The sequence below is a fragment of the Hyperolius riggenbachi genome, chromosome 1 (genome assembly GCF_040937935.1).
Source record: "Hyperolius riggenbachi isolate aHypRig1 chromosome 1, aHypRig1.pri, whole genome shotgun sequence".
Classification (NCBI taxonomy): Eukaryota; Metazoa; Chordata; class Amphibia; order Anura; family Hyperoliidae; genus Hyperolius; species Hyperolius riggenbachi.
In genome coordinates this window covers 578,283,870-578,305,991 of record NC_090646.1, presented here as the reverse complement: position 1 = coordinate 578,305,991, position 22,122 = coordinate 578,283,870, and the positions used below count along the sequence as shown (strand labels likewise).

Genomic DNA, 22,122 nt, shown 5'->3' with positions numbered 1-22,122 from the left:
ACTTTTCAGACTGCACCAATTTTAGGCTTTGCCCCAAAAATATCTGCAAAGCATGTTAAATTACAGGCTCAATAAAGAGGTCATTGCACACTGCCAATGGAACTTATAAAAAAGGTAATTCAATTTTTGGGTACTCAGTATGCCGCCATGGCTGAGAAACATGTAAGGTTCATTCCTTGACAATTAATCTGTGGCCAGCCAACAACCTCCATTGAGAGGCCCCCTTTTTTTTATAGCTGACTAGCTGATTGCCTGGTGTTGCCCGGGTATGTATTTGGATGGTGTTGGCTCCGCCCACTTTTCCTAGCCCTAACACACAATGACTCAATGACCTAGTTTGTGAGCTTTGCATTGTGTGGAATCAATAATTTGCATTGAAATGAATAAATCTGATTGGCTGTGGCTCTACCCTCTTCTGAATTTGAACCCCAGTCACCCAATGACCAACTGTAACAGGTTTTAAGCTTGTGTCCTTAACAGTGCAAGAATGGCAGCAATTGAATATTCCCCTTGAAAAGCAATAAATGAATTTGGATTGGCTTTTGTAGGCTCCACCCTCTTTTATGAATATTAATCCCAGTCACCCAGTGACCAACTGTGCAAAGTTTAAAAACCCTACCATTAACAGTGTAAGATGGCTGCAGTTTACATTTTCCCAGTGAAATTTGTATTTGTCTCCGCCCACTGATGACCGAGCATTGCCTGGGTATGTATTTGACTGGTGTTGGCTATGCCCACTTTTTCTAACAGTAACAGACAATTACTTAATTACTCAATGACCAAATTTGTGAGCTTTGCAGTCTTTGGCATCAATAATTTGCATTGAAATGAAACAAATCTGATGGGCTGTTTGTGTCTCCACCCCTTTTTTGAATTTGAACCCCAGTCACCCAATAAATAACTGTACCCAGTTTGGGGCTTGTGCTATTAACAGTGCAAGAATGGCAGTAATGAAATATTCCCCTTGAAAATCAATAGATGAATTTTGATTGGCTTTTGTAGGCTCCATCCACTTTTATGAATAATAGCTGATGAATCTGTGTTGCCCGGGTATGTATTTGGCTGGTGTTAGCTCCGGCCACTTTTTCTAACCCTAACACACAAATACTCAATGATCAAGTTTGTGAGCTTTGGGGTCTTTGTTATCAATAATTTGTATATTCCCATAGAAATTAAACAAATCAGATTGGCTGTTTGTGGCTCTGCCCCTCTGCCCCGGCATTTGAATCTCAGTCACCCAATGACCAACTGTAGCAGGTGAATTTTGATTGGCTATTATAGGCTACACCCACTTCCCATAATATTAATTTTAGTCACCCAGTGACCATCTGGGCAAAGTTTGAGAACCCTTGCCATTAACCGTGTAAGAATGGCTGCAGTGTATATTTTCCTAGTGAAATTTGTTTTTGGCTCTGCCTACTTTTTGTAACCTTGACACACAGTCACTCAATGACCGAGTTCTGGTGTCCTTGGCATCAATAATTTGTAATTTACCAGTGAGATGAAACAAATCTGATTGGCTGTTTGGAGCTCCACCCCTTTTCTGAATTTAAACCCCAGTGATCCAATGACCAGCTGTACCAGGTTTGAGGCTTGTGCCATTAACAGTGCAAGAATGGCAGCAATTTAAATATTCCCATTGAAAATCAACAGGTGAATTTTGATTTTCTTTTTAGGCTCCACCCACTTTTCTGAATATTAATCCCAGTCACCCAGTGACCAAGTTTTAAGCTTTCGGGTTTCTGCCATCAAAATTGTGTGAATGGAGTTGTAACGATTGTGGAATTCTCTCCGTGATCAGCGCACAAGACGTGCGCTGACACTGTGGAAATCCTCCACAAGCGTATAATTTGAGGGAACCCAGCAAAAGGTGCATTGCACCTGTAGAGGGAAATTCCTGTCGGCAGGTGGAGCTGTGGAGTGCAGAGGAACAGCTCCTCTGCCCTGCCACAGACGCCAGACAGGAATTGCACGAAGGGAAGAAACGCAGGGCAAGATAGCCCTGAAAGAGAGAGATCAAAGCGACAGAGGGTATGTGTGTCCACCAATCTAGTCGCCACTATGCGACGATGAACACACAACCAGGAAGATAAAGTGAGAAGGCAATCGCCAGAGATGGCGGTTGATAACAGCGACACAAGACCGAATAAGCACAGATGAGGAATTTTGATTGGCTTTTGTAGGCTCCATCCACTTTTATGAATAATAGCTGATGAATCTGTGTTGCCCGGGTATGTATTTGGCTGGTGTTAGCTCCGGCCACTTTTTCTAACCCTAACACACAAATACTCAATGATCAAGTTTGTGAGCTTTGGGGTCTTTGTTATCAATAATTTGTATATTCCCATAGAAATTAAACAAATCAGATTGGCTGTTTGTGGCTCTGCCCCTCTGCCCCGGCATTTGAATCCCAGTCACCCAATGACCAACTGTAGCAGGTGAATTTTGATTGGCTATTATAGGCTACACCCACTTCCCATAATATTAATTTTAGTCACCCAGTGACCATCTGGGCAAAGTTTGAGAACCCTTGCCATTAACCGTGTAAGAATGGCTGCAGTGTATATTTTCCTAGTGAAATTTGTTTTTGGCTCTGCCTACTTTTTGTAACCTTGACACACAGTCACTCAATGACCGAGTTCTGGTGTCCTTGGCATCAATAATTTGTAATTTACCAGTGAGATGAAACAAATCTGATTGGCTGTTTGGAGCTCCACCCCTTTTCTGAATTTAAACCCCAGTGATCCAATGACCAGCTGTACCAGGTTTGAGGCTTGTGCCATTAACAGTGCAAGAATGGCAGCAATTTAAATATTCCCATTGAAAATCAACAGGTGAATTTTGATTTTCTTTTTAGGCTCCACCCACTTTTCTGAATATTAATCCCAGTCACCCAGTGACCAAGTTTTAAGCTTTCGGGTTTCTGCCATCAAAATTGTGTGAATGGAGTTGTAACGATTGTGGAATTCTCTCCGTGATCAGCGCACAAGACGTGCGCTGACACTGTGGAAATCCTCCACAAGCGTATAATTTGAGGGAACCCAGCAAAAGGTGCATTGCACCTGTAGAGGGAAATTCCTGTCGGCAGGTGGAGCTGTGGAGTGCAGAGGAACAGCTCCTCTGCCCTGCCACAGACGCCAGACAGGAATTGCACGAAGGGAAGAAACGCAGGGCAAGATAGCCCTGAAAGAGAGAGATCAAAGCGACAGAGGGTATGTGTGTCCACCAATCTAGTCGCCACTATGCGACGATGAACACACAACCAGGAAGATAAAGTGAGAAGGCAAACGCCAGAGATGGCGGTTGATAACAGCGACACAAGACCGAATAAGCACAGATGAGGAATGTATGTATGTCCATCAATCTAGCCGCCAACCTGCGACGGCGGACACACAACAGAGGAAACCAAGTGAGAACGCAATTGCAAGAGAAGCGATTGCGAAAGAGAATGAGCAAAGGGACAGATTGTATGTGTGTGCACCAAACTAGTCGCCAACCCGCGACGCTGCATACACAACAGCAGATATGAAGTAGGAACGCAATCGCGAGAGAGGCGATTGCCAGAGGTGACACAAGACTACAGCAAGGCAGAGCACGAGAGTAGCAAAGGCACAGCAAATCATACAATGAGAAGATAAGGAAAATAACAAACGCTAACTAAACGCGAACACCGCACTCATTCGCAACAGCGAACGCGTTTTACCGCGCGGTCTCCGCATGTTAAGCACAACAGAGACAAACACGCCTAACTAACCACCGACAGACAAACATGAAACAGAAAACGCGAGCGCTTGCTTAACGGTTACCTCACCGAGCCTCCAGCAAGCGTTCGTAGCAGACAAGACAGATACACGAAAACAGGAATAAGTGAGAGATACGATCCACTGCTCTTTCCGCCGGAGCGAGTGCGATCCAAGTATAGAAACAGAGTGAGCTGGATCCACTGCTCTTTCCGCCAGAGCAAGTGCGATCCAAGTACAGCAAGAGAGTTGCAGACCAGAAGGATCCACAGCACTAGCGCAAGGCGAGTGCGATCCAGGCAAGACAGATCAGCGGATCATTACAGGAAGCAGTTTATCCAGTAAAGTAAGCTGATTGGCTGTTTGTGGCTTCACCCCTTTAGTGGATTTGAACCCCAGACATTTCATGACCGACTGTAGCTGGTTTGAGGCTTCTGCCATTATTAGTATAAGAGTGGCAGCAGCTTCAATATTTCCCTTGAAAAATCAATAGGTGTATTTTGATTGGCTGTTAGTTTTCACCCACTTTCCTGAATATTAATCCCAGTCATCCATTGACCAACTGTGTCACGTTTGAGAACCCTGCCAATAACAGAATGGCTGAAATCAATCTAACAAATCGGATTGGCTGTTTGTGGCTCCACCCCCTTTAGTGAATTTGAACTCCAGTCACCTATCAGGCAAGAGGCCTCTGCCATTAACAGTGTAAGAATGGTAGCCATGTAAATATTCCCCTTGAAAATCAATAGGTGAAATTGGATTGGCTGTTGGCTCCACCCACATTTCTGAATATTAATCCCAGTCACCCAGTGGCCCACTGTGTCAAGTTTGGGAACCCTGCCATTAACAGTGTAAGAATGGCTGCAGTTTATATTTTCCCCTGTAAAAAATGGTTGTTGGCTCCGCCCACTTTTTCTAACCTTAACATACAGTCGCTCAATGACCAAGTTTATGAGCTTTGGGCTTTTGGTATCAATAATTTGTATATTCCCATTGAAATAAAAAAAAATCTGATTGGCTGTTTGTGGCTCCGCCGCCTTTCCGAATTTGAACCCCAGTCACCCAGTGACTAACAGTACCAGGTTTGAAGCATCTGCTATTAACTGTGTAAGAATGGCAGCAATGTAAATACTCTCTTTAAAAATCAACAGGTGAATTTTAATTGGCTGTTGTAGGCTCCACCCACTCTCTTGAATATTCATCCCATTCACCCAGTGACCAACCGTGCAAAGTTTGAGAACCCTGCCAGTAACAGTGTAAGAATGACTGCAGTTTATATTTTCCTAGTGAACTTTATTTTTGGCTCCGCCCACTTTTTGTAACCTTGACCCACAGTCACTCAATGACCAAGTTTGTGAGCTTTCAGGTTCCTGGCATTAAAAATGTGTGAATGAAAGCAGTTTATCCACCAAGAAAGTCTGATTGGCTGTTTGTGGCGCCGCCCCTTTAGTGAATTTGGACCCCAGTCACCCAATGACGGACTGTAGCAAGTTTGAAGCCTCTGCCATTAACAGTGTAAGAATGGCAGCAGTTTTAATATTCCCCTTGAAAATCAATAGGTGACTTTTGATTGGCTGTTGTAGGCTCCACCCACTTTCCTGAATATTAATCTCATTCACCCAGTGATCAAGTGTGCCAAGTTTGAAAACCCTGCGATTAACAGTGTAAGAATGGCTGCAGTTTACATTTTTCCATTTAAAATGAATGGCTGAAATTTCATTGGCTGTTTTATGCTCCGCCCACTTTTCCTGGATTTGTAACCTCGGTCACCAAGTGACCAACTGTGCCAAGTGTGGGGACTCTGGCTCGATTACTGTGAGAATGGCAGCCTTTTCCATTTTTTTTCATTCACTTTAATGGGTGGAATCTGATTTGCTGTTTGTATCTCCGCCCAGGTAAGCAGGGGGGACGCGAGACCCCCAGAAAATATCATCACAGGTAGTAAGGGATCTGTATACCAAGTTTCGCTCAAATTGGTCAAGCCGTTTTCACGTGATCGCGGGACATACGCACGCACGCACGCACGCACGCACACACACACACACACACACACACACACACACACACACACACACACACACGATTTTATATATATAGATATGGGACATTCCTTGGCCAGTCATCACTGAAATTTGTATGAAGAAAAGATAGAGTAGCAGTAGGGTATTGTACCGTGTTAGCCATCAGTAAAAGCAAGAAGTTTTAAATCAGGATGATACCATTTATTGGCTAACTAAAAATGAATAAAATAGAGGCGTCAGGAGAATAAAAATAGCTAAACTAGTTACAAATTACTGATGAGGCAGTGGTGGACTTACCTCCTTTAAGGACACACAAAAAAACTGCCAAATTCAATAACACAGAAATGTATTGATCTACTCCACATAGGCACCTGGCGTTATCTTGATTGATTGCTGTCATTTACTCCGTTTACTATTGTCTGATGAAGCAGGGTTATACCTGTGAAATGCGTTGCATCTTCTGTGGCGTAGATCAATACATTTCTGTGTTATTGAATCTCACAGTTTTTTGTGTGTCCTTAAAGGAGGTAAGTCCACCACTGCCTCCTCAGCAATTTTTAGTTATTTCTTTCACTTTGTTTTATTGCAAAAAAAGATTCCAAATATTACAGACATAGTATGGGCATTACAGAGAATCTGATCTAAATTCAGTAATTGAAGTTATACATTTTAATACACATGAAGAAGTTTTATATTATGCAAAAGGATTCGATAGATCTGTTGTACACAATAATTAGCTTACACAAGTTATAATATTGGAAACTTGTAGAAATAATATTGGGGGGTCAAGAAGTGCCAGGTCCTGGGGTTGGATTTGGGTCCACAAAGAAGGGGGTCCAAGATTTCCATTCAGTATGGTATTTCAGGGTAGAGTGATGTAAAGTGTGAAATAGGCAATCCATAAGGCGCATCTCCTCTATTCGATTGGCTACCATGGTGAGAGGAACTGCAGCTTGTTTCCATTGACGGGCAATAGCCCATAGGATTGAGCATATAAATACATAATAAATTCTTCTAAATTTTTTTGGGACACTTTGATTTGGGGCAAATAATAGGGCTTGTTTAGCTTCAATGACAATTTGGGTAGATGAGATATTGGAGATTATTTCCTTCAGTTTGTCCCATAGGTGGCGAACTTTGGTACAGTCCCAAAAGATATGAGAAAAGGATCCTTCCTCTGTACAGCCTCTGAAACAGAGTGCTGAAACAGAAGGGAATATTTTGTGCAGCTTTAGAGGGGTTCTGTACCATCTTGTGAATATTTTCATTGCGGTGTCTCTGATCATGGGTGTTCTAGTAATCGTGTGTAGATTTTGGGCCAGGGTGCACCAATCAGATAGGGGTAGATCAAATTGCAGTTCCTCCTCCCATTCAATCATAGGCTTTGTCTTGTTTTCTTGTGCTAAATTTATCAAGTGTGAATATATTCTAGAAATAGTCCCTGTGACTGGTTCTGTGAGTAAATATAAGTTCTCGAAAAAGGTGCAATTGAATTGCGCGTTAGGAACAGATGAAGTCGAGTAAAAATTTCTAATTTGTAGATATCTATAGTATTCGGAGTTAGGAATATTCTTATTCATCTGTAATAATGAGAATGGGATAAACTTATCTGACATCCAGAATTTGTTGGAGGTGGTGTATCCATGGGTTATCCACCATGTGAATGCAGAACTGTCAGGGTATGCTGGGGGGAAAGCAGGGTGTCCTATAAATGAAAGCTTAGGGGGTTTTAAGGAGCCCAGCTTCATAATGTTTCTGTATTTATACCACAGTTGTAGAGTATCATACACCAAAAGATTACCTTCTTTCACCCCTCTAGCCTGATTCACAGTGATATAGGGGGTGATCATTATGTTATATGGTAAGACGGATTCTCTTTCAAATTGGACCCACAATAGGGGGCATGTTGGGTTAAACCAGGGGAGCATCTGCGAGAAACGTGCAGACAGCAGGTAATACCAAAGATTTGGGGCTCCCAAACCACTGCTATGCGTGGTTCTATAAAGATAAATATTCTTGAATCTGGCTGGTTTTCCACACCAGATAAAGTTGTTAATGATTTTTTGAAGCTTCGTTATCCAGGTTTTAGTTGGGTTAAGTGGAAGAGCTCTCATTATGTATAGAATGCGAGGGAGGATTACCATCTTAATGGCTGTGATTCTACCAAGCCAGGATATTTTGTATTTATCCCATTCTCTAAGGGTGTTTTCTGTTGATTTGAGCAGTGGTAGATAATTTGCTTTAACTAACAAGTCATAGGAAGGAGTAATTTGTATGCCCAAATATGACATTTGTGAAGGAACCCATTTAAAGTCAAAGTTAGCTTTGTACAGTTTTATTACCTGAGGGGGCAGATTAATAGTTTGGGCTTGGGATTTGGCCATATTTACTTTCAGGCCTGAGAAGAGGCCAAACTGGTCCAACAGTGGTATTAGGGTAGGCATTGAGGTTATTGGCTGAGAAAGAAATAATAACGCATCATCCGCGTAAAGACTTATTTTATATTCTTTATCATTTTTAATGTATCCTCTAATGTTAGGATTTTCCTGAATGGCTATGGAGAGGGGCTCTATTGCAATAGAAAACAACAGAGGGGACAGGGGGCATCCCTGTCTTGTCCCTCTATTTATAACCAACGGCTTTGATAAAACACCAGGGAGTTTCAGTCTAGCTGAGGGAGTGTGGTATAATGCCTTTATGCCATCTATGAAAGCTCCATATATTCCCATTTTTCCTAAGACTTTATACAGATATGGCCAAAGAACTGAGTCAAAGGCTTTATGCAGATCAAGGCCCAACATTAAGAATCTTTGATTGTGGCGTTTGGCGTCTTGAAGGATGTTGCATGCCAACCTGGTATTATCTGTTGTCTGTCTGCCTGGTATAAAACCAGTTTGGGCCGGTGATATGAGTGTTGTGATGACACCTGATAGACGATTGGCTAAAATTTTAGAGAATATTTTAATATCATTATTGATTAGCGATATTGGGCGGAAATTTTGTGGAAGGGTATGATCGAGTTTTGGCTTTGGTATTAAAGTTACAAAGGCTTGGGTTAAATCTCCAGGGAATCTATTTCCTTCAAGAGCTGAGTTATATAAAGATTTTAGATAGGGTAGTAGAATTTGCTCAAAGGTTTTATAATATAGACCAGTATAACCGTCAGGGCCTGGTGCTTTTTGGTTTTTGAGTGAGGCTATTGCTTTAGAAATTTCACTGTCTGTGAATGGGAGATTGAGTGATTCCAGATCCATAGTTGAAAGTGAAGGGATAGGGAGTGAGTTTAACCAATCGTCCATAGCGGTGGTGGGTTGGGAGGGCTGTGAAGAAAACAGTGTCGCATAAAATTTTTCAAAAATTTCCATCACTTTATGCGGCATTGTTTCAATTGTGCCTTTTTTGTTTTGTAATTTGTAGGTATGTGGAGGTTTGTAGTAGGCAGCGAGTTTTCTGGCAAACATAGTGCTGGTAGAGTTGCCATATAGTAAAAATTTGGCCCGAGAGAATTTTAGTGTTTTTTCAGTAGAGTCTAGCAACAGTTGATTTAGCGTTTGTCGCTTTTCTTTAATTAATGCTAGGGTTGGTTGATCCAGAGTAGAGCTGTGTTTGCTATATAGGCTTTCTAATTCTGTTGTGAGTAGGGTAATGGAGGCTAACCTGTCCTTCTTGCGCTTTGAAGCTAGGTGCATCAATTTTCCCCTAAGGACTGTCTTATGCGCAGCCCATAATATAGAAGGAGAAATTCCTTCCGTATCGTTTAATATAAAGTATTCTTCAAGAGCAGCATGAGTTTCATTGATTGTTTTGGGATCCTGTAGTAAAAGGTCGTTTAATCTCCAGTTTTCGGGCAAAAATGGGGTGCCAAGCGTTTTCAGGGAGCCTAATAGGATTTGGTGGTCTGACCAAACACAGGTGTTTATAGAAGCTGACTGAGCATTGGCCATCAAGATGGGTGACAGGAACATGTAATCCAGTCTAGCGTAAGCGTTTTGTGGATGTGAGTAGTAGGTATAGCTCCTGTCACCCATATTGAAAGCTCTCCATAGATCAGTAAGCTGTGATGAGGATAGTGCCTTTTTCAAGGTCTTTGGGAATGTTCTACTGCTTTCTGTATTAGAGCTTCTATCTGTTATGGGATTCGATACACAGTTCAGGTCACCAGCTAATATTAAGTGATTCGTAACATAGTTCTCCAGCTTACTGAATAATTCCCTATAGAATTGGGCTTGTGACGTATGTGGGCCATATACATTACAAAGGGTAACCTCCTTGCCAGACAATAAACCTGTGACTATGATAAATCGGCTGTTAGGGTCTTTGTAGGTGCGTTTGAGTTCAAAAGGTACTCCATTCCAGATGAGAATGGCCACGCCCCTTGTTTTGTTATGATATGTAGTAAAATAGCTCCTAGTAAAGTTTCTGTTAAGAATAGTGGGGTGATTTGAGCTTGAAAAGTGGGTTTCCTGTAAGAATAGGATATCCGCCTTTGATTGCCTATATTGTTTAAAGGCAGTAGCTCTTTTGTTTGGGGAATTGAACCCTTGGACATTATGACTAATTAGATTCAGGGCCATGTTTTGGGAGAATAAAGGTAGCGTTTGGAGCTGTAAGGCTAACAAGGGACGTGACCATTCCTTGGTTTGACCTTCCCATTAAAATATTCTCTATTAGATTACCATTGCAAAATAAGTTAATATACAGTTTCATTATACTCAATTTTGTGTACTCAAATGATAAACAGCATATATCGACTTCTAAAAACGTAAGGGCATAAAACAGTCCTAATGCTATGTATGAAGCAAAAAACATTTCTAAACTAAGAGCAAAAAGTCCTGTTATTCTATGTTGTGAGAGGTATTATTCTGCAGGCTCGATCCTCCTTATTAGTGAGGAGAAAGTCCTGAGATACCGCAGCCCAGATAGTTGGAGTTTTAGGCTGAGGGGGGAGACAGAAAAGCACAGGGCCCAGCTTCAGAGCAACCGCCATATAGATCCAGAGCCATACGGGTGTGCTTAGGTATATATACTAAACGTTACAAAAAAGTGCTCCAAAAAACTTCTATTAATAGGAGAATTAAAGTGAGAGTAACCAACTTTGTCATATATTGCATAAAACGTCAAAGTGCCTGAGAAAAGTAAGAGATGAAGGAGAAAGTGTTGAAAGAGGTTATATATCACCCATCCGATGCCAGGGTTCCCGGATTCCGATTTCTATTCCGTTGTTTGTCCTTCTGTGGAGAGCGTGAAGACCAAATTGGGGATAGTGGACGCTGGGCTTTCTTTTGCTGTGATTCTTTTGATGGCGATTCAAGGCCCAGCTTTTGCAAAAGTTCAGATCCCTCCTTTGGAGAGCAAGCGATATCGGTGATTCCATTTTGTGACACAATTAATTTAAAGGGGAAACCCCAGCGATAACGGATCTGTGCTTTTGAGAGTGCAGCTGTAATAAGTTTCATCCTCTTTCTCTTCTCCAGCGTAATAGGCGATAGATCCTGGTAAATCTGTATGGAGTGTTCTTCGTATTTCAGGTCGGTGGTGGTTCTTGCGGCCTGCAAGAGCTGCTCTTTGATAAGATAGTCCTTTAGGCAGAGAACCACGTCTCTGGGTGGCTGTTCGGGAGGTGGTTGTGCTCGTAAGGCACGATGGATTCTGTCGCAGATGAATGCTTCTGCTTCTGTATTAGGCAGCAGGAGTTTAAATATGGCGGTGATGTGCGGGATTAGGTCTTGGTACGACTCGGGCAGACCGCGTACGCGGAGATTGTTACGTCTGTTTCTGTTGTCCAAGTCTTCAGATTGGTTCTGCAATTCCCGAACAGTTTCCCGGAGGTTAGTGTGGTCCGCCTGGAGTTTTTTATGCGACTGGAGTAGGCCATCGTGCTTCGTTTCCAGCATGTCGGTTCGAGAACCGAGGGAAGCTAGCTCTTGAGTTAGGGTGGTTTCAACTCTCCTGAGTTCGGCTTGAAACTTCCCTGCAAGCTTGGTATACATTCGCTCCAGGCTGTCTTCCAGGTCCTGTTTAGTGAGGCTACGGAGATGTTCCGATTTATCACTTGGCCAGTCGGCTCCAGCTTCAGATAGTGAATCTTGGGAGTGCGTAGGAGAGGCGCGGCCATCTTGGGTGGACATCGTGGAGGCTCTCGGCCTAAGAAGATAGTCGGTTACCACTCTCTGCCGTGATGTTGCGCCCGTTTTTCTCCTCTGTGACATACACCCGGTTATTAGGTAGGGGTGGCTAAGAGATTGGGTTCAGTTTGATGCTTATATCACCCCAAAAAGCGGTTAGATGAGCTTAGGCTGAGCGGAGCTACATCGAGTTGCTTCCTTCCGCTAGCGCGCCGCGCATGCGCCCCTAATTTTTAGTTATTTAAAGAGAATCTGTATTGTTAAAATCGCTCAAAAGTAAACATACCAGTGCGTTAGGGGACATCTCCTATTACCCTCTGTCACAATTTCGCCGCTCCTCGGCGCATTAAAAGTGGTTAAAAACAGTTTTAAAAAGTTTGTTTGTAAACAAACAAAATGGCCACCAAAACAGAAAGTAGGTTGATGTACAGTATGTCCACACATAGAAAATACATCCATACACAAGCAGGCTGTATACAGCATTCCTTTTGAATCTCAAGAGATCATTTGTGTGTTTCTTTCCCCTGCAGTTCTCATGCACTGAAGTTTCAGGCTGCTCTTTTCTTCCTGCAAACAGCTTTACCCTTGTCTGTAATTCCTCAGTATGTGAAAGCCCAGCCAGCTCAGAGGACGATTTATCCAGCTTGTAAAAGATAAGAGAGAAGCTGCTCTAAGCTAAATAACACACAGGCAGTGTGCAGAGAGGGGCCAGAAGGGGGAGTTCATAGCAGAACCACAACACTGAAGAACTTGGCAGCCTTCCAGACACAGGCCGACAAGTCTGACAGGGGAAAGATACATTGATTTATTACAGAGACAGTGATAGTATAAAGTGCTGCAGTTAGCCAGAACACATTAGAATAGCTTTTGGAACTTGTAGGATGATAAAAAACAGGATGCAATTTTTGTTACGGAGTCTCTTTAAGCTACTTTTATTCTCCTGGCGCCTCTGGTTTTTCTTCATACAAATACCAGTCCACCCTTGGTGGAGGGGTGTTACCCCTTTCTTCTGATCTACGGAGAGCGACTTCTTAATCCTGAATGGGGACAGGTCTAATTTCCCCACCTGCATGTACAGTAGTTGCCTATGGGTAACCCTGGTTTGTGAGTATTTATTACTTACTTTTTCATCACCCACCCTTACACCGGTACATACTACACTATTGTGGGCTCTCGTTGTCTTCCCCCCCCCCACCCCCATTTGTATCGGTGAAATGATTTACATCATTTGATATTGACAGGAGGATCTGAGAATGTTTGCTTGAGAGATGTAAATATCCAAATTCTAGTTTATACTACAGTGTGTGACACAGGTATCTTCAGTAAATAGAAAGCAACAAACTCACTCACATCCTCTTGTTATGATGGGGCCTCTGATGATGGTAACCCCATAACTGGAGGACTGCAGAGGAAGGGGCACTAGGTGAGAGGGTAGGATTTCACACAGAGTAGAGAAAGCATAGCTTCCAGTGCAATGATTGGCTAGTCCAGGGTGACTTTATAACTAGACTAGCCATCTGGCTTATTACATTAATGGGCGCTAGTTTGATGTTTGCTGCTGTATTGCGCAGTGCCGTGACCACGAGCCAAGCAAGCCTTCCCTCAGCCGCAACCTCTGCTCCCCCCCCCGCCCCACCGCAACCTCTGCTCTGAGCATGTGCACTACAGTAACACACGTGGACGCAGACACCTGGTGTTTTATTAGGTAAGATATAACATGGAGTTCGTTAGCATGGTACAGTTAGTACAGCTGAGTTTATGTGGTTCATGTGAAACATATTATTGCAAGCTGTAGGGCAGACATTAAACTCTTGCTTCTTGTTCTGTTTTTTTTGCAGCTGTAACCCACCTTCTGTTCCTTACTTGGGAATGTACCTCACTGACCTGGCGTTCATTGAAGAGGGAACACCAAACTTTACAGAGGAGGGCCTTGTAAACTTTTCAAAAATGAGAATGGTGGGTAACAAACTTTAAAAGCAGAGATACAATATAGGATATTTTAAAGGGGCCCTGAGCAGGTCATAAAAACAGAATTTACACTTACCTGGGGCTTCCTCCAGCCCACCATAGGTCACAAGGTTCCCAGCCGTCCTCCTGGCTCCTTTCCTAGTCCCGGCTCCAGTTACACGACAACTTTGTCCTGACGTCATCAGGTCTGCTTCCCACTGAGGACGATTGCTTCGCCACGCTGGCCGACTACATGTCATCACGGCGCGAGAGTCCTGCATGGTTCTCTAAGATTGAACCGCGAATGAGCAGGACTCTCACACCGGCCAGTGTGATGACACATGGCCGGCGTAATGCCGCAATCATCCACAGTGGAAAGCAGACCTGACGACTTCAGGCGTCGTTTAGCTGGAGCCGGGACCAGGGAAGGAGCCAGGAGGACGGTTGGGGACCTCGCGACCTGTGGTGGGCTGGAGGAAGCCCCAGGTAAGTGTAAATTCTGTTTCTGTTATTTTAACCTGTTCAGGGTCCCTTTAATAAATTCAATAAAAACAAAGGATCTAAAAAAAACCATGTTAAAAAATACTTGGACACTCTCACTTACTGTATATGACTGTATATGGGGTTATGATGGCTGCACGTTACATGGGTTTATGATAGCTGCATGTTATATGGGTTTATATGGGTTTATGATGGCTGTATATATTATCCCAAATCCCCCCCCCCCTCTCCCCACAGAGAACATCAGGAGCCCACCTCCTTCTCCAGTGGCGAGTGAGGCTGATGTCCTGCAACTCCTGTCAAGATTAAGCACCAGGAAAGCCCCGGGACCGGACGGCGTGTCTCCAGCCTGCCTGAAAACCTGCTCCAGGCAACTCGCTCCCATCCTCTCCGCCATCTTCACCAAATCACTTAGTGAAGGCACAGTCCCTAGCTGCTTCAAGAGGTCGACCATCATACCTGTCCCGAAGAAACAGGGAGTCCCTGACCTGAACAACTTCAGGCCGGTAGCCCTTACGTCCATCATAATGAAAACACTGGAGCGAGTAGTCCTATCCAACCTCAAGTTCTCCACCTTGCCCCTTCTAGACCCCCATCAGTTCGCGTACAGGGCGAACAGGTCCACTGACGACGCTATTAACATCTGCCTGGAGTCCATTTATGACCACCTTGACAGACCAGGCACATATGCCAGAATTCTACTCCTGGACTTTAGCTCGGCATTTAACACTATTTGTCCACGCATCCTACAGAAAGAACTAGCCACACTTGGTGTGCACCCAAGCCTGCGCCTCTGGATCACAGACTTTCTCACCAACAGGTCCCAAACTGTCAGGCTGGGTGGCATCCACTCAAAATCCATGACCACGAATACAGGTGCCCCTCAGGGCTGTGTCTTGTCTCCACTGCTGTTCTCCCTCTATACGAACAACTGCAGATCCAACGCGGACTCAGTCAAGGTTATCAAGTTCGCCGACGACACCACTATTGTCGGTCTCATCACCAAGGACAACATCCAGGAGTACAGTCAGCAGGTGGAAAGAATCTCCCAATGGTGCAAGGAGAACAAGCTAGTGCTGAACACTACAAAAACTGTCGAGATAATTGTTGACTTCAGGAAGTCTGCGCCCACCCCACCACCAATTCACGTGAAAGGTACGGAAGTGGCCAGAGTGCCCTGTGCCCGTCTCCTGGGCACTACCATCTCCAGTGACCTCAGCTGGAGGCCTAACATCACTGCCATCCAAAGAAAAGCCCAGCAGAGACTTTACTTCCTTCGTCAGCTGAGGAAGTTCGGCATGGCCCCAGAGATCCTGACCAGCTTCTACTCCGCAACCATTGAATCGATTCTCTGCTCCTCTATCCTGGTCTGGTACACTGGCGCCACCGTCAGCGACAGGCTCACACTTCAGAGAGTTATCAGGGCAGCTGAGAGGGTCATTGGGAGACCTCTTCCCCCACTTGACATCCTACACAAGAGAAGGCTGAGATCGAGGGCGCTGAGGATCGCTAACGATTCAACTCACCCGGGCCACCTCTACTTCTGTCAGCTCCCACTGGGACGGAGGCTTCGGGCCATTTCTACAAGGACTTCCAGACACAGTAACTCTTTCTTTCCCGCGGCCGTCAGCCTCCTCAATTCCCTCCACATACTCCCATCTGCTCACAATGAACTAACGATAGGCCATCCTTTGTCAGCGCAAAATGTCAGCGCAAAATGTCAGTGCAATGAATGTGAATGTAAATGCTTGTCCTCTGTGTTTAAGTGTAATGCAACTTCTGTTCTGCTGTTATATGCTACCTATTTGCTGTCTCTCTGAGTTATATTTACTGTGCCAAACCCAATTCCGGGCATGACCCAGTCATGCTTGGCGAAATAAAGAATTCCTGATTCCTATATGGGGGACATGATTACTGCTCATGTTATATGGGGTTATGGTGGCTACAGTATATATGGTGTTATGAAGGCTGGATATGTTATATGGTACAAATATTGTAAGTGCCATATGTAATGGCTGCACATGTTATATGGGGTTATGATGGCTGCACGTTATATGGGGTTATGGTGGCTACAGTATATATGGTGTTATGAAGGCTGGATATGTTATATGGTACAAATATTGTAAGGGCCATATGTAATGGCTGCACATGTTATATAGGGTTATGATGGCTGCACATGTCATATGAGGTTATGATGGCTGTATATATTATGTGGGGGACATGATCGCTGCTCATGTTATATGGGGTTATGATGGTAGACATATTGTAAGGGGCACATGTAAGGGGTTATATGGGGTTATGATGGCTGCACATGTTGTATGGGGCTATGATTGCTGCAGGTATTGTATGGGGTTATAGTGGCTACTTGAGTTATGAAGTGTTATGATGGCTGTCCATATTATATGGAGCATGTACAGTATATGTTGTATATGGGACATCATGGCTGTGCATGTTCTATGGGTACACATGTTGTAAGGACACATGTAATGGCTGCATGTGTTATAAGAGGCACATACAACTGGTTCAGAATTGTGCCAAGAAGTGAATTTATTTTTGAAGGGGCTGCCTTACTGATGACTCGTTCTATGTTTTTGTAGATATCGCACATTATTAGAGAAATCCGCCAGTTCCAGCAGACACCATACCGAATAGAGCACCAACCAAAGGTAATTATATAATTCACTAGAGGTGGTAATAATTCTAGTTTACACTCAAATTGTATGCCACTTAGAATTGAGCCACTAGACATTGGCAGGGAGTACATTTTATTGGCATCATTCCAATCTGCATACACTTTGCTTTAAAACTGCATTTCTCTTGAAGAGCTCTCCTTCATGTCACGAACCATGTGGGCTGATAACAAGCACTCAGCTGTCCTCATAGTTCTAGCCTGTGGGGAACATGGGAAGGGGGTGCTGGTTGGTGCAAAAAATACATCTGGAGTTGAATGATTGCCTGATCACCTGGGCCGAGCAGGAGGACAGCTGCTTCTCCGTCCTCGTTGTGAAATAATAAAGAACACAACCCACATCCAAAAATCAATCATTGAATCCAGAGAGAAGGACATTGGCGTGACAAACATTTCTTTGTCACAAGCTATTTTGGACTTTGTCACAAGCACTCGGAAAGGCGAGAAAACTGCTGCAGGACACTATCAACTGAATCATATAGATTTACTTGTGTAAAGCTTCATACACGTGCCAGACTGAACTTGGCAAGATGGTTGTTTAGGACCATCTTAGGAATCAAGAATCTAGCATGTGTAGTGGTGCCCCCCTCCCCCAGGTCACTGAGGTAACAGCAGAGCGCATTGTTCCCCTCCTGACCCCTTACCTCAGTCCTGCGGCAAGTTCTGGCTTCTGGTTTCCCAGAAGTACTTCAAACTGAGCATTGTTGTCAAGGTGGAAATAGTAGGCCATACTATACTTTCTGGAAATTTTCACCCATCAGAGAATTAAAATTGAAAAATTATTCTAATAACATTAAACTATGCTGCAGCACCAGTGGATTTGCTGAACACCCCCTCCCCCATAAATGCACCTTCCAGTATTAAAAGCCATTTGGATTGATGTTGGTCAGATTTTGTTATCTTGGCCACCCAGCTGACATGAAGGTTTAATTAAAGCACACCTGACCTGAGGCAGAGCTAACTAAGGTAACCACAGAGGTATGTTCATGCTGGATCCACATACTCTGTGCATTGTCTGTTCCTCTTCTCACTCCCCTGGTCCCTTAATCACTCCTTGAAACATTTGACCTTTAGCTTAAGGTAGCCATCGATTTGCCATCAGATCGACCAACAGATAGATCCCTCTCTGACCTAATCTGATCAGAGAGGGATCGTAAGCCCACCTTTACTGCAAACAGATTGTGAATCGATTTCAGCATGAAATCGATTCACCATCTGTGAAGCTGCCGCCACCCCTCCCCGCATACATTACCTGATCCGGCCGGCGCGAGTCACTCGGTCTCCGGTATCTTCTTCTCCGCGCTCGGCTCCAGCTTCACTGAACTTCCTGCTGGGGGAAGTTTAAAGAGTAGAGGGCGCTTTACTGTTTAAACTTCCTGCTGGGACAGGAAGTGAAGCCAGCCGGAACCCGGAGCCCAACGGAGAAAAAGACAGCGGAGACCAAGGGCCGGCGGAACAGGTAATGTATTGCCGCTAGCGTTGGTCGTCGGGCATTTGAACGTCGCTATCGACGCACTCCTGATCCACTGGCGATCGAGCAAGATCTTCCGCATGGACGGCTTGACGGGAACGATTGATTTCAGATGGAAATCGATCATTCTGTCAGCGTTTGCGCAGCAATTTCACAGCAGATTCAATCACAGTGATCGAATCTGCTGTATATCGGCGGGAAAATCGTTAGGTGTATGGGCCCCTTAAGTCAGATTTTCAACCTGGAAGTGGCAAGCTTGCTGTGCTGTTCTTGCTTATCACCCTCTCACTCACTCCACCCCCCACCCCATTCACTTCCCTAAAGAGGAGGGAATAGGAGGGTGATAGTAGGAAACATCACAGCAAGCCTGCCTCTCCATCTTTGAAAAATGTGACTTTTGGCTAAAGTCAAATTCTCAGAGTGATTATGGGGGCCAGGGGAACAAGGAGAGGAGCAGACAGTGTACAGAGGTGTGTGGATCCAGCATAAGACATAGCTCTGTGCCTACCTTAGGTAGCTAAGCTCAGGTTAGGTACTCTTTAAGGAGGTGATTAGGTTCTGGGATTTTATTTTTAACTTTTTTACTAATCACCTTTTACACAGTACACATAGGTGCATACACATTGTATTACAAAATAATTAATGTTTGCCAGGCATCACCCTGCATGGTGGCCCTCCATTCTCCTGACAAATAAAGTTTGCACATGTATGGGCCATTCCACGTTCATTTTTGTGGAGATGCTCACAGCTTCTGATGGATGAGTAGAGTACCACAGTAGTCAACATTTCTCTGCAGGATTCCACTCAGCTGTAGCCAGCAAAGCCAAAAGATGACTACATGTGTCCTATGACTTAGGCCCGGTTTACACTTGCGTTTTGATCAAATACTTACCGGTGGCACGGGTCCGGTCCGGTCCGGTCCGTTCTGAGAACATCCGTTCGCCATCAGGATCCGGTCACGTCACGTTCAGTTTTCATCCGGATCTTCTTCCGCTCTTCATGCGTCCTGGATCTGTTTCCGTTTTCAAAGAGGGGCCTGGAAGGTCCCGCGGGGCACTGCGTCTGGATGGTCGGGTCCTTCCCAGTCCTCCGCTGTGTTCTGGGGTGGCTGTGGAGAGGCTGGGGGCTCTCTGGCGCTGGGTACATCCACATGGCCGCCTGTACCATAGAGAACCCGACAGGAAGTGGGGTAGGACATCCGGCTTTCATCCGGAAGTGTGTTGTGCACTTCCGTTTCTCATCAGCTCCTCTTGTGCTGGATTTCTTGTCTGGATCCGGTCCAGCGGCGGTGGACGGAGGAGCCGTCCGGAAAATTGGAGCATGTTGGAAAATTCCGGACCGCAGACCGCATCCGGAGGAACGGACGCGTGCGCACGGGTCCATTGATTAACAATGGACCCTTAATCGTCTGTTCCGTTTGTGGACTTTGCGCAAGTGTGAACCGGGCCTTAGTCATTCTGAGCAATTACATTGCAACAATCAGAAGTCCTATTAAGGTATTAGGGATGGTCAATGAGATGTAAATAATTTTGAGTTGATGCAGCATTATGCTAATTTTGTATGTACATTTATGTAGCTTGAAAATGAGCCAATCAAATCCTTCTGAGGTAAAATTTGATTGGTCCATTTTCAAGCTGCATACATTTGCATACAAAATTTGCTTAATCCTACATCAACTCGAAATTAATTGCATCTCGTTGACTGTTGCACAGAAGTATATTGGTTACATATGATCCACAAATTGTTTTTTTTTTTATGACTATATCACAACAGGTCACCCAGTTCCTCTTGGACAAGTCTCAGATCCTGGATGAAGATACTCTTTATGAATTATCCTTAACAATTGAACCAAGGCTCCCAGCATGAAGAGCTTCAATGTGTTAGTCTCAAGGTGACACAGTGCTTTCTACTCACCACTTGAATTATGCATGCCATGCCAAGCGGAGAGCAGTGGAGTACCACCCTTTCAGTGGAAGCAGATAGTGCGCAGGGCACATTAAAACAAAGATGTGACAACAGGACTATCAGGGTATTTTCTGTGTACACTGCAGTAGTCACATTAAGAGGATCCTATTGAAGATGCAATCAAGAAGCCATTCCAGCCCTACTGGGAAGGGTATGGTGGAGGAATGGTGCCGAAGGCTTGACTAGCATCCAGAGTGCCTGTTTTCACACGTAACCCCGAGCAGTTGTGGAATGATCACTGTGTAGGATAAGAGTCGTGACTAGTAAAGTGATGGTGGGTTTCGGTAGCGTGCTACAGACTGCCGCATTAGTAACAGGGTTCTTTCTTTGCATGATGGCGTGTATTACCATAATGACGAGACAGTGAAGTCACAGATGCAACATTCTCAGAACATCGCCTGGAAGTAAAAACCCCTTCATTGACTTCATCCTTTGTATCTTCTGTATATATGTGATGGTTGCAGCTGGCTTTTACTTTTTACACTTAGGCACTAAGCATCTAACCTCAGCTGGAAACTTGCTTTGATAGTTCTCGGAATGCATTTACTACTGATAAGGTGAATATTAGGAGCGATTGTACCGCTCAGCTGACGTAGATACATTAGTGGCGTCATCGTCACATTCTTATTTCTGACTTTATTTTTCTTTGTCATCTGCTTAATTACTAGTATGTATCAGGTACGAGACACCTATAGGCAGCCTGTGGTAGGACGATGCCAGGAGCATGATTATTATTGATGATGTTTTTGCAACAGAAACACCAACAAGTTCCATTGCTCGCGAGATTAATGTACAGATAAACGATTTCTACACACTGAAATACAGAGACGATACCTAGCCGTGACATATTTTTATATTTGTAAGGTGTAATTGCATGATGCAAGAGAATGCTGTGATGGTTGCAATGGACTTTATCCTTAAACTGTGAAATATAGTAGTATGTAAGATTTCACCTTTAGCCATCTAGCATAAAGCGGAAGAAATAGACAGAATTTGCTTTTATTTTTAATGGTTTAAATGGAGATATTCTATCAAGAGACTCTATGACAATAGCCTCTTTTTAATGTGCATGCCACGAATTTACAATAAAAAAACAATAATAAAAACAACAAAACATTAAAAAAACGGTATAAAGAAATAAGAGCTAGACCAACACTGACAATTATCAGACAGGTTTTATTAAAACTGCAATACTCAGTGACCAAAACAATGAAATGTTATTTCTATTACTTGGCCTGGCTCTTTTATCCATAAACATACTGTATATTGACAGCGAGGGAGTATGAAGATGCCATGGTTATGTCTGTGTGTTATTTATTATACTGTATAAACATTCTCGGTTTTGTCTTTCTGCTTGCCACGGAAATGTTTGCTTTGAAATCCACCCACTGGCACTTGTATATCTGTTGTACATATAATAAAACTGCAGAGCGGGTCTGTAGGGCCCCTGCAAACCTTACTTGTGTGTTTATTGTAAAAAAAGATATGTTTGTATTTATACTGATACATGGTTGCTATACATACATATAGTCATGGGAAGCACCTGTGCAGCAGAGCTTTCAATCATGTTTAGAACTCTGCACAACTAACTAGAGTTTAGTTGAAGGCTAGCTTCAGTAACAGTGTGGTAGATTTGCTGATCTTTACAGTGCATTGGCAGGCA

General features: G+C 43.9%; 1 protein-coding gene across 1 annotated transcript in view; it reads left to right on the top strand.

Annotated features, from left to right (window-relative positions):
* RASGRF2 (Ras protein specific guanine nucleotide releasing factor 2) overlaps positions 1 to 21,918 on the top strand; it is a 346,737-nt gene extending 324,819 nt beyond the window's left edge. Inside the window, exons 25-27 of the mRNA XM_068247973.1 lie at positions 13,725 to 13,842; positions 16,932 to 17,000; positions 20,268 to 21,918. Coding sequence (XP_068104074.1) covers positions 13,725 to 13,842; positions 16,932 to 17,000; positions 20,268 to 20,360 — 280 coding nt within the window. The 3' untranslated portion in view covers positions 20,361 to 21,918. The remainder of the gene's footprint in view (positions 1 to 13,724; positions 13,843 to 16,931; positions 17,001 to 20,267) is intronic.
* The last annotated feature ends 204 nt before the right edge of the window (positions 21,919 to 22,122 follow it).